Source organism: Netta rufina, assembly GCF_964035555.1.
Source record: "Netta rufina genome assembly, chromosome: 16".
In the NCBI taxonomy this organism is placed as follows: domain Eukaryota; kingdom Metazoa; phylum Chordata; class Aves; order Anseriformes; family Anatidae; genus Netta; species Netta rufina.
In genome coordinates, this window is record NC_140140.1 from 11,790,824 (window position 1) to 11,802,863 (window position 12,040).

Sequence of the window (12,040 nt, forward strand, 5' to 3'; positions counted from 1 at the left end):
TCAGTCTCAAAAAAATGATGTTAAAATGTAGCCACTTAGTTTAATGATTGAACAGTGTTCTATAACCTTCGGATTTTGTGTAGTTTGGGCTTTCCCTGACCAGTTTGGTACCTAGGTAGTAGGAACATACCTTGTAGTGTGCATGTAAATTTTTTTGCAGTCTGTTCCATTTGTGTGATCTTGTCTATGTTCTGCAAATGCTACAATTTAGCTGCTATTTAGATCTCCTGGGAAGAACACCAAAACTTCAAGTCCTAAATTACAAAACCTTTAATTGAATTCAAAGTGGTATTTGGTAGTAAGTCACAGTTGGACTGTGACTTGAACTTGAAGCCTATGCAAAATAGGTTCTGCTGGCAGATGTTACCTGCGTAGGGCTGTCGCTACTTTGCAGTAGACACGAATAAATTCCAATACAGTTGGTTTTTTAACAGTTCTGTAGCTCTTGTGAAGATTTCAAATTTTATCTTTGAAAAAACTCATAAGATCTAAGTGGTTGAATTTGTAGGGTTTTTTTTTTGGGGGGGGGGGGGGGGGGGGGGGGGGGGGAAGGAGAAGCCTGAGACTTCAACACTCCTTTCAATAGCCAAGCACTGAGTAGCTGGGGGCAGAGACCTGTCTTTTGGGGTTGGGAATTGGTTGGCAGTTGCTTAAAGGTCCTATTGTGTGCCACAATCCCACTGAATTCAGTGAAGGCAGATCTCCAGTGATGATTCTGCACTGTTCTGAGCTCTTGCATTTGTTATGAGTGGCCTTTAAATGTTTCCTTCTCTTCCAAGCTTGGCACTTGCAGCTTGCTTGTGAGAATATATGTGCTTTTCAAGTTGAGCACACATCTATTTGTGTGCATGTTTTCAAGATTAGAAACTTAAATACAGCTTGATGATGTTCTTTTCTCTGTTTTGTAGCACACTCTCAGCACTAAGTAAAAGGTTTTTCTTGCTGTTGCTGGATATGTGAAGAATTATAAAGAATGTGTTGAATCAATGACTTTTCCTTTCTGCTATAGGATCTTCTCAGATGCAGAGTTTTGACATCAGGAATTTTTGAAACCAAATTTCAGGTGGACAAAGTAAATTTTCAGTAAGTATATCCTCCTTTTTTTTCCTTTTTTTTCTCTTCTTAATACAGTATAGACAAGAATGAGGCAAAATTGGAGGAAAGAATACCGTGTAATCCTTGAGACTCTTTTTGTATTTCTCAAGTTGATGTTTAATTGAAAGCAAGTGTTTTCTGATCTTTGTATTTAGTAGAAATATTTTAAAAAGAAATTCAAGTTGGCATGCGATTTTCTGCTTTCATTTTACATGACAAAGAACAAAATATTTTTAATGTTTTTACTAATGCCTTTTCTATTTGATTCAGTGCTATTTTAGATAGTAAAATATTTTATCAAAAGCTTTGTACAATACCTAAGAGCAGAAAATATATGCTCTCTGTATTGTGCCAGTTTAGAAAGATTGTTTGACTGTGATACTTCTTTCAATAAATGACTTGTTGCAGGACCTTTTTTTTTTTTTTTATGTTGTCTTAGTTTGTAAGGGTGAAAATGAATCTGCAATGCACATGCACCAGAATTTCTTACTCTTTATTTGTAGATATTGGTGAGAGCAAACGGTTGTATTTTGCAATGAAAGTTCTGCTTGCATGTGTCAGTGGACCATTACCTGTTAAGGTTCTCAGAATCTTCAATTTCTTTTGGCTTCTAGGACATGGAAGTCCTAAAATTTCTTACGTGTTCTGTTTGCATTTGGGTGGGGGGAAGTATTGTGACTCATTTTATGCTTTTTTTTTTTTCTTAGTATGTTTGATGTCGGAGGACAACGAGATGAACGCCGAAAATGGATCCAGTGTTTTAATGGTATGATTAGAATTTGTTTTATAAAACACTTATCCACAAAATCTTAACGTGCAGTCTTATGTCATCACTTTGTGAAAGCCATCATCTTTTCCATGTAGCTTGCTAAGGAATTCTCTAAACAGTCACACGGGGTGGAATTTTTCTTGTCATGTAAACTTCTCTAACTGTGGTCTTTAGGGAGAATGTCAATGGAAAGGAATTAGAGCTTGGTAACCTCACAGTTTGTTGATCTTCGTCAGCTTCCCTCCCTTCATTTAAGTAGTTCTTTTGTTGGAGTGTTTGTGCGTTATTTGTCAACTGAGTAAAGATGGAGAGATTCTGCCTTCAAAGTGAAGGTTTACATGTGTTCGTGCATATATAACAAGTACAGTTACAATATAATTAATGTAGGTATAATATCAGAATGTCATATTATTGTGCATAATTGCATCCCCATTGTTATGTCATGGGTGCTTCTTTCCAAATCAGCACCAGCACACTCATGTGGTAAGACGTTGTAGGGAAAATTTGTCTTTTTAGACACAGTGTAACACATGGGAAACAAAACACTAGAGTATCGTGTAGTGTAGCCCCAAAACAACTCTTGGGAAAAAATCATGATGAAGTTTATAAATCTGCACCTTTCTAGGGAGCCACGCATGTTTTGTCAAAAACAGACATAAGGGGAAGGTCCTTGCTGAAAACATAAATCAATACCCTCGGTTAAATAACCTGCTAGTTTCCTTAGAATGCTAACACAGCACTAAACCAGGTATGGGTAAGACCTGAAATCTGTGCAAGTATTTTGTGAGCTCTGGAGTCTGAAGAGTGAGGTTCTAGTCTGTTTATTTTAGATGATTATATTCTTAACTCCCATACAGTTTAAATTAGATAGCTTTGTATGTATCCTAAAGTGTTGCATGTATTTCACTCTATCTCTGCTTAGATATGAAACCTTTCTACATACAAGTTCTCTTACAGTTGGTGAAAAATATTTTCTTCTTTTTCTCTCTTGTTTGGACAAAATATTTATGAAGCTATGCTAAAGTCTGTCTTTTTCTAGAAAAGTTATAATGAGATCGTACAGCAGAGATAAGGTAGAATGCAACTTAGAACTCATTTCGCTACAGTGGCTGTCAGAGTACCATCTGAACCCTCTCAATATATGTGGAACTACCGTGCAATATTTTCGTCTGTGCTATTTATAACAGACTTGTTTGGTTTTTACCTCTGCTCCTTCCTTTTCCTGTTACCTCATGATCTGACTCATCTCTTCTGCTGTTGATGTCTGAGGCAGATGAGCTTGGAAGTCAGTGTAAGAGGTCTGGAGCAGCACAGCCACACAGAAATCAGAATTCTGTTATCCTATGAATAGATCCCAAGAAAGAGATCAGAGCCTTTGAGTACACTGTACAACGAACCACGAATGTATAGCAACCTACTATTCTTCTTACTACTCTTCACACAGATCAAAAGTGCTGTTTTCCTGGAGTGCAACCCCACTGGCCTCCGTGTCCTTTCCTGATTGCTCTGAATTGCTTTCTAAATTTCTGTACAGTTTTTTGAGTCTCCTTTAAATTATCTTATTTGCGTTCTTCAGTTTTTCGCTCTTGTTTCTATTCCTTTCGTTTTTATAGTTTCTATCATTGTTTCAGCTTCTGTGGCCTGACACTTTCCTATCACTAATGTGTTTTTTTTTTTCAGTACTTAGAAAGTGTAGTCTATAACTGTCCAGTCTGGTCTCTTAATAAAGCTGAAAATTCAGCAGCTTTTGGTTGACCTCTAGAATTCTTGGATGTTTCTTCTGAAGTTTGGTATTAACTGATGGATATTTCTTGCTTTAGATGTGACTGCTATCATATTTGTGGTGGCCAGCAGTAGCTACAACATGGTTATACGAGAGGACAATCAGACCAATCGGCTTCAAGAAGCACTAAACCTCTTCAAGAGTATCTGGAACAACAGGTCTGTGAATTGAGGTTTTGTTGTTAATATCACATAAATCAGTAATCCTAGTGAAGACTTGTTACAGAGTAGCCTACGTTATTTTGCTTCTTCTCACACCATCTAAGCTAGTCTTTGATCACAGCTGTTTACTTGCTTCATTAATGTCTCATACACTCTAACTGAAAAACAGTCTGGAGAGTTACAAATTGGTAGTTGCCCTACGGAGGGTGAAGTAATTAAAGCAGTGGTAACCACTTCTTAATTTACTACTATAAGCTCACCTATTTGTTGCAGTTGGATTAACAGTAGAAAGTGGGCAAATTTCATTGCCCACATTAGAACCTTGTAAACCAAGTTTGGCGTGTGTACACCCTGAATTACACCACTGGATTAAGGTGTAAAAGAGAAACCTTTCACAATTATTATAGAGTGTCATTTGAGTATGTTGTCTCCAGAACTAGATTATGTGTTAGTTTTGATGGTTTGTTTGCTTTAATAAATGATCCTAGCTATACCATCTCAGAGTGTCTGGCTTCAATTTTCTATAGGTGGCTACGGACCATTTCAGTAATTCTTTTCCTGAATAAACAAGATTTGCTAGCAGAGAAAGTTTTGGCAGGGAAATCTAAAATTGAAGACTACTTTCCAGAATTTGCTCGCTACACTACACCAGATGATGGTAAGATTTTTAAGTTTTATCAGCAATTCATCATTTTGTTATTAATCACATTTTTAATGTTTTTGGTATTTTCAGCTAAGACTTGAAAACTCCAAGTATAAATACTCCTTCACTGTTTTTCAGCCAGCGAGTAATGTTAGTTTTAGAATGTGAAGGAATGGCAAAAAGCTGCACCAGGGGAGGTTCAGGACATTAGGAAAAATGTCTTTACTGTGAGGTTGGTCGACACTGGAATAAGCTTCCTTGAGAGGTGGTTGATGCCCCATGCATGACAGTGTTTGAGAGGCATTTGGATAATGGCCTCAGTAATACTTTTTAACTTCAGGTTAGCCCCAAAGTGATCAAGTAATTGGACTAGATGGACTTTAGAACTATTCTATTCCATTTTAGGTATTAATAATGGGACAGTCCTCTTTTATGCATGTAATATATTAATGCCAAAATCCTGTTTCTTTGCTGGTAGACTACAGTACAGCTTACACTAATACTATTGGGGCAGTCCTCTAGTAATCTTTAATGAATACCAACAGAACCAACTTTGACCCTCATGTCAGAGGTAGTTACCATAAATCAACAAACTGATCCTTTTTTTAAATAAAAAGCCTATAATGAAGGGTCTTCCTCACCGTACTGTGCAAATATGTACATCTATACATGAATGGACCAGTAATAAATATAATACAGTCATTTGTCATTACAGTTTACCTGTAACATCACTAGTACTCTTCCCCAACTATTGCAGCGTGAGACCCAGTAGTCACAAGAGTGGACTCCTCTTTGTTGTATTTGCAATCATTTTTCTTACCTGACAAATGTCTGATACTATGGACACTGTAATTCTCCTTCGTTCTACTGTAATCTTGCTGTTTTAAATATGTTACGCTTTGTTTTATCTCATAGTTTTGAAAAATGTGTTTCTATCACATATGAGCAGAAAACAGAGCAAGTTATGATTTTTAGGCGCTGTTGGCAAAAAAACATCTGTTTTAATGAGATGCTTATTTTATTATTAATCAGCAATACCAGAGCCTGGTGAGGATCCCAGAGTTACAAGGGCCAAGTATTTTATTAGAGATGAGTTTCTCGTAAGTATTTCCTTTCCTTCAGTATTTCTTATGTGATTCTTCTCAAATATAAGCTTTTAGATACTTTTTAATATTGCAAAATGCTGCTATGTTTTGTGTAATTTATATTTAATGTCTGCACTGCATAAAACAGGTTTAAGAGCTTTGCCACTGTTTGTTAGCTGCTCTTCAAATATGTTTGTTGACACGGTATGTAATTAAACAGCAAAAGCATTGGTGAGAATTAAGGAACTTCAGATGAAGAATAATGAGTGAAACCTTGCTGCTGGTAGTGGGGCCAGGCTTTTATTCCATATATCGTTTCTAAAGACAAAGATTAATGAAAATATGCATTATCTGCAAAATATTAATGTTCTTTTGATGTTATCTTTTCCATTACTAGTCAACTAAAGCTACACTAGACCTAGGATTTTTGAAGTATTATTAAATTTAATTGTAATGCTGAGCATGGCAATGAAGTTATTGACTCGTTTTAAATTGGAACAAAACAAAATTTGAAGAGAGGCTTTTTATAAGTGTAAAATGGGGCTAGAAAGCTTTTACAATGAGGCAAAATCCCACTTTTTTTACAGACAACATTCACTAATGGTTGTGCAGCTAAATTCACCAAATGTGCATACAAGTAATAGAACTTCCATGAGCTCCCTTTCCACTGTGGAATTCCCTGGAACTCAGTGCCCTTCTCACCATGTAATTCCGATCATTTTAATTTTCATGTTTTAGTTGAGAAAGTGAGAAATTGTGGACATTTTGCCACTTAGTTACACCCTTTGAAAGCTCAGCTTACACATTCCTATCTTAACCTTCATTCATCTGAGGTGTGAGAACAAGTTTTCAGTTTTCCCCAGCCTTATTGTAACCCAGTATCTCTCTATTATTCTTAACAGAGAATCAGCACAGCAAGTGGAGATGGAAGGCACTATTGCTATCCTCACTTCACGTGTGCAGTGGATACAGAGAACATCCGGAGGGTTTTCAATGACTGTCGGGACATTATTCAGCGCATGCACCTTCGCCAATACGAGTTGTTGTGATGGAGAGCACTTTTTTCTGTGTTTTGGACTCCTTATTCCTTATTAAAAAAGAAAAAAACACCCTTGCCCACAAAGGGTGGAAGAGAACTGTTTGAATCTCCCATTGATTTGCACCCCTCAACTTTTTCTCCTTGCTGGACAATAGCAGCACTTCTAAGCTTGCTTCTGTACCCCTCGGACAGTTTGAGATGGCCCCTAACACTTAAAAGGCCATTTCCATGAGGACTCCCTAACACTGTTATTAACGAAAAAAGAAAGAAAAAAAAAAAGAAATAAAAACTAATTAATTAAAAGTCCTGAATGTGGAGCACCTGAAAGAATTGGGGATTAAAATTTAAAGCATAAAACAAAAATTGGGGAGAGAAAACTAGGTAATTTAGCACTGTTGTGGGCATAATCATGTAACCCGTGATCTCCACTTTGTGTCATTCACTGCATCAGACAAAGAAGGTGCCAAGTCACAGACCAAGTTTGAAGACACACTTGAGTTTGGTTCTCTGACTGTAATGTGGCTTTGAACGGAAATACTGACAATTCTACAACAGACCTAGACAGTGCAAAAACCAACTGCTACCTTTCAGAAGGGTATTTTTAAATCCAGTCTTGGTGGTCTTAAGACAACCATGGACATTTACGAATTGAACTGCATATGGCCTGTGATTGCAGAAAGAGTTAACCACACACTGTTTTCAGTTTGTCCACTGATGATCCCGTCTGCTATAAAAATCATTATCTGGACTGTAGTCCTCACAGTCTTTCCCTTCTTTTTCTTCTTCCCTCCCCTCATTTTTTATTTTACTGCTGGATTATTATTCTTGTACAGACTGTAAAATGTATTATTTTGTACAACTTTATTGAAAAAAAAATAACTTGTAGAAGATCTTTGTGCCTTGATTATGGCTGTACCTGTACAATGAGCTAAGATGTAAGTATGTTTGATTGCGCTGTACAGCTTTGTCAACCCTATCTGCAGCATTAGCTCAAGGTAGGGAAAATTTATCTGTAGTTTAGTTTTTCTGGTTTATAAAAGAAGGAAAAATACTGTTTAGTAAAAAAAAGAAAAAAAAGGAAAAAAAAGAAAAAAAGGAAAAAAAAAAAAGAAAAAAGTACAAATTGTGCAAACTTAACCACTTTAAAAGTGAGGTCTTCAACAAGTGACCAGATGTTGCAGCATCATGCTTTTTAATTTTAGCTTTAATTCATTTAAATCTCTATCCAAATGCAAAACATGGCTTGTTTCTACATAAACCAAATTTTGCTACAAATTATAAATGTTAGTCTTTGGTCATTCATAGTCCTTTTTGCTGAAGACAAAAACAGAACAATAACAAACACATAGGGCATCATGCAGGTCTGGTGACCATCTCTAGACTGGGCCAAATACCCCACCAACCTCCACTTACACTGCGTGGGCATGATACTACCAGAATGACAAGGTGTGCACTGCCCTTGGATTTGGCCACTGAATTCCAGTTTCAAATGACATTTTTATTTCTCTTTTAATAAAGAGATACTTTAGAACCTTTTTTGTTTTATATTAACTATATAAGTAGCTTAAAGTGAAGATGTGTGGATTTTTCTTAAACTTGAATAATTTATGCAAATTATATGCTTAGAACAACATGTGGTACAGTAAAAAGAAAAAGAGCAAAAATCACTGTAGCAATAAGAGAGCATGTAATTTTAGTAACTACTACACTGCTTTATATTTTATACCTAGGTGTTTTATGTCTCTGTGAGTGTGTTACTTTTTCATGTGTCTAAACCTACGTGTACAATTTGTACAGAGTCAGAAATTACAACTGTAATAACACATCTAGAACAGTGTTAGCCTATATTACTCAAGCATCCCTGTTTCCCCTTCATTTACACCCCTAAACTGATCTGGATCTTAATGCAGTGACTTTAAAAGGAAAACAAACAAAAATACTTGCCTCTTTGCCTTTCACACTAGCTTCCCTCCATCCAAGATCCTGTGTTAAGTTTCTTTTTTGGGAAAAGGTCCAGTTTAAATTAAATTAGGGTGTGGTCAGTGGTGTCTGTGCAGCTAGATTTGCTTCAGGTATCAGATGCCTTTAATACTAAGAACTGAAACTGTTCAGGATTGTGAGTTTTCATTGCTTTTGTGGCTAAACTTTTAAATGAAAATAAATTGCCTCATCCATTTTCAGGTATGTTAAGAGCAGTTGGGGACTTGATGGATTTAATGTCCCAATCTCTCTCAACTCAACATTAGAAGTGATCTTTCAGAAGACACTAAATTTTCTAAAAAATTCAGCTGCAGTTGATACTCATTTTTGAAAAAAGATCTTTCCTGTTCACACGTTTAGGAAGTTGCCACCTAAACTTCATAGAACTGTGAGAGAGAATGACTGAAAATGGCCCCCTTTGATTTAAGAATGTATCCAGTGCCTGTAGGCTAAGGGCTGGTGTTTCCTATAGGTAAAAATGGGGGACACGTAGTGGAAAGGAAATTCATTGTGAGCCTTAATTCCAGTTACAGGAGCCAAAATCTTTAATTGAGTGCCAACCCTTATTTTCTTAAGCCTAGTAGGACATGGTGTAAGCACCAAATTTATAAATGGGGAAAACTTGCAGTGGTGTAAGGAATGTAATCTCTCGTTGAGAGAAACAAAGCATCTCCATTAAAAAATAAAAGTAAAAATAAATCAGCTTCTTCCTCTAATAATGAGAAGGGTACATAATAACAATGAGCTATATAAGAAAGAAACAGTTTAAGAAACCTTCCTATAAAGCTTTATATGAACAGAAATGCTTAGGGGACTTTTTTCCTTTCTTAAGTGAGGATAAAGGCAATTGTTTTGAATATGGTTGAGTTGCACAAGTATGGAGTGTGTGTGTGTCTTAATGTCTCAGTATTGCCTTTGTTAGTCTCTTTATTAGTCCATGCAGTTTGGTGGCCTGGTAAATGCAAGTCTTATTTTTAACAGCTTTTTTTTTTTTTTTTTTTTTTTTAATACAAAAAACATAAAGCTTTAATGCTTGCTATTTAATAAGTTACTGTGTTTTCTTATGTCTTTCTAATTTAGTGGCCATAATTTGCAGTTAATTGAACCATTCCAACCTAATGCTTACCCGTATTTCCTAGTTTTGTTTTATTTATTTATTTGAACTTCTTGTTTTCATGATTGAGGACTTTCACTTCTGTCTCATTCATCTGTTTGGAAACTTCTGACCTTACAGCCAAAACTTTACTCATTCTACTCAGTATTCATCGTGATGCTGAAGTGTAAGATACCTGCAAATGTAAACACTACCACTTTATTAATAAAAGCAAATACAGTGTTTTAGGGCACATTTGCATCACTATAGTTGAGGTTGTGTCAGTATTTCCATTATAAACCCATAGCGGGTCTATATCTTGGCACTAAATTGCCCTAAGCTATATCTTTGCCATACAAGGCTTCTGCTCAAGCATGATTTGGTGGGTTGGTTTTTAAACAGTTTCCAACACAAACTCTTGTTTCTGTTTTAAGTTATACAACTGTTTTGTTGGATGGGGGTTGGTTTTAAAAAAACAAAACAAAACTGGTTCAAGATTGTTTTTGGCACTTCTGTAACTCAGAAATGGTTTTGATTTAAAAACATAACCTTTGGCAAGCCAGTAACCTACAATATGGTCTGATCACTTTGGGTATTTTGTAAAAATAATAATAAATCGTAGAGATGTTGTGGTTTCAAAATCAGCTACTGTGCATTTGCAGTAACTTATTTCAACCCAAGAACTTTTAGCAATTTGTACATCAGTACACATTCAGCAGCCAGTGTGATGCAGCAGAGTAGTGATATCTCCTGAAGGATTTTTTTTTTAAATGTAGAGAGATAAATTGACTATAGACTAAAAAAAAAAAGGTTCAGCTGCTTCCAAAAGCATTAAAACCTGCTCTCTGAGAGGCTGAAATGGGAGATCTGAAGTTGTTAGGAGTAGACTTTGGTGCAAAAGCATGAAGGCATGCTGGATCAGTTGTCAGAGATAGGAGCCCTAAGGGCTTATCTTTATTTATCTAAAAACTATTTTGAATCGTGGCATTGAGGATAGGATTTAACCTAGAGTATGTCATTAGCTCTAGAGGAACTGAAGCTATGTCTGTTCCAGTATGTTGCACATAATTGATACCTGCAACATAATTTACCAGTAAATCTATGCATGAAATACTGATGTTCATCACTTTAAAATCTGCGCGCCTTGTAATTAGTTGTGGTACAATATTCCTGTAAAAGATGTAGGCTGTTTTGTGTTATATCCTGTTTTCAAATGTGAAGAATGATGTACCAGGAAAAACCAAAGGTCTAAATATGATTACACAGGAAACGGACCACAGCTACGGAGACAGAACCCGTGTCATCTGAGCACCAGGCCAGTGCCTTAGCGATAATGCTGTTGGTGATTGGTGCCATGCACATGTCTAGGACGGATGACGTTGCTGCAAGATACAAAATGATGTAATGTATTCTGGAAGAGACTAAGTTCTCTTCTTTCCCCCAGCTGTATCTAATATACTATGTGTGTCTCTAATAATGCTGGCACATAAAAAACCTCTTCCATGGTGGTCGACGATAAAATTCCTACTAACTGTACAAGTAGGATCAGGGCCATAGATTGCTATCAGTGGAAATCTCACTCAGGAGCAGATCCTCATCCCTGAAAACATGTTCAGTTTGTGTAACAGTAAAAATATTTACGAGCAAACATCTGTTTGCAGTCCAAAACCAAAACTGTACCCTTCTTCCTCAGCTGGATATTTTTGAATTTTCATCCACTGAGAAAAAGTCTTTCTGACAATCTTTGAAGTGTCTTTGTAAATAAAATAAGCTACAAAGGGGATTTCTGAACTTCTGCTGCTGAAAGCCATGAAAAATCTCCTCTCTGCTGACTGACGAGATAGAAATGCCAGGAGTGAACCGACTTTAATCCTCGACGTAACCAGTTAGATTAAATATTGGAGATGGACGTCTCTCAGCTACTATGTTGAAAAAGTGCTTCAGAGTATTTTACTGTATTGCAGAGAATGCTAAAATGTTAGCCATGAGTGCTGGCTTCATAACTAATTGTTTTCAGTCCTGATTCTCATGTTATTAAAAGTTAAAGCTGCTTTTTACTCGGTCTACTTTTAATGTACTGAGCTGAGCAAAATGGGTACAGTTTAAAGCACAAGTCTATTGGAAACAGCAACTTGGGGAGGAGCTGGCAAGGCCCTCATCTCTTGTTGGATTAAACATATAAAAATCATGAGTTGTTTTTTTCTAGCTTCTGGGTTCTATGAACGTAGCATGGTTCTGTGGAAAAAATAGGGAGTTCTTCCCTAGGTAAACAACAAAAACAAGTGCTTGCTGATACCTATGCAATAAGGGTAACAGATCGAGTATGTAATATAACTTTTTTTTTTTTAAGAAAACATTAAAATAGATTTTTTTTTTTTTTTTTTCACCTAGG

At 36.3% G+C, this 12,040-nt stretch overlaps 1 protein-coding gene across 3 annotated transcripts in view; it reads left to right on the forward strand.

Annotated features, from left to right (window-relative positions):
- GNAS (GNAS complex locus) overlaps positions 1–7,857 on the forward strand; it is a 148,098-nt gene extending 140,241 nt beyond the window's left edge. For all 3 annotated transcript variants that reach the window (XM_084296716.1, XM_084296717.1, XM_084296718.1), the window contains 6 exons: positions 1,010–1,083; positions 1,803–1,861; positions 3,685–3,805; positions 4,336–4,466; positions 5,484–5,551; positions 6,439–7,857. In XM_084296716.1, the coding sequence (XP_084152842.1) occupies positions 1,010–1,083; positions 1,803–1,861; positions 3,685–3,805; positions 4,336–4,466; positions 5,484–5,551; positions 6,439–6,585 (600 nt within the window). In that variant the 3' untranslated portion in view covers positions 6,586–7,857. The remainder of the gene's footprint in view (positions 1–1,009; positions 1,084–1,802; positions 1,862–3,684; positions 3,806–4,335; positions 4,467–5,483; positions 5,552–6,438) is intronic.
- Positions 7,858–12,040: the final 4,183 nt, after the last annotated feature.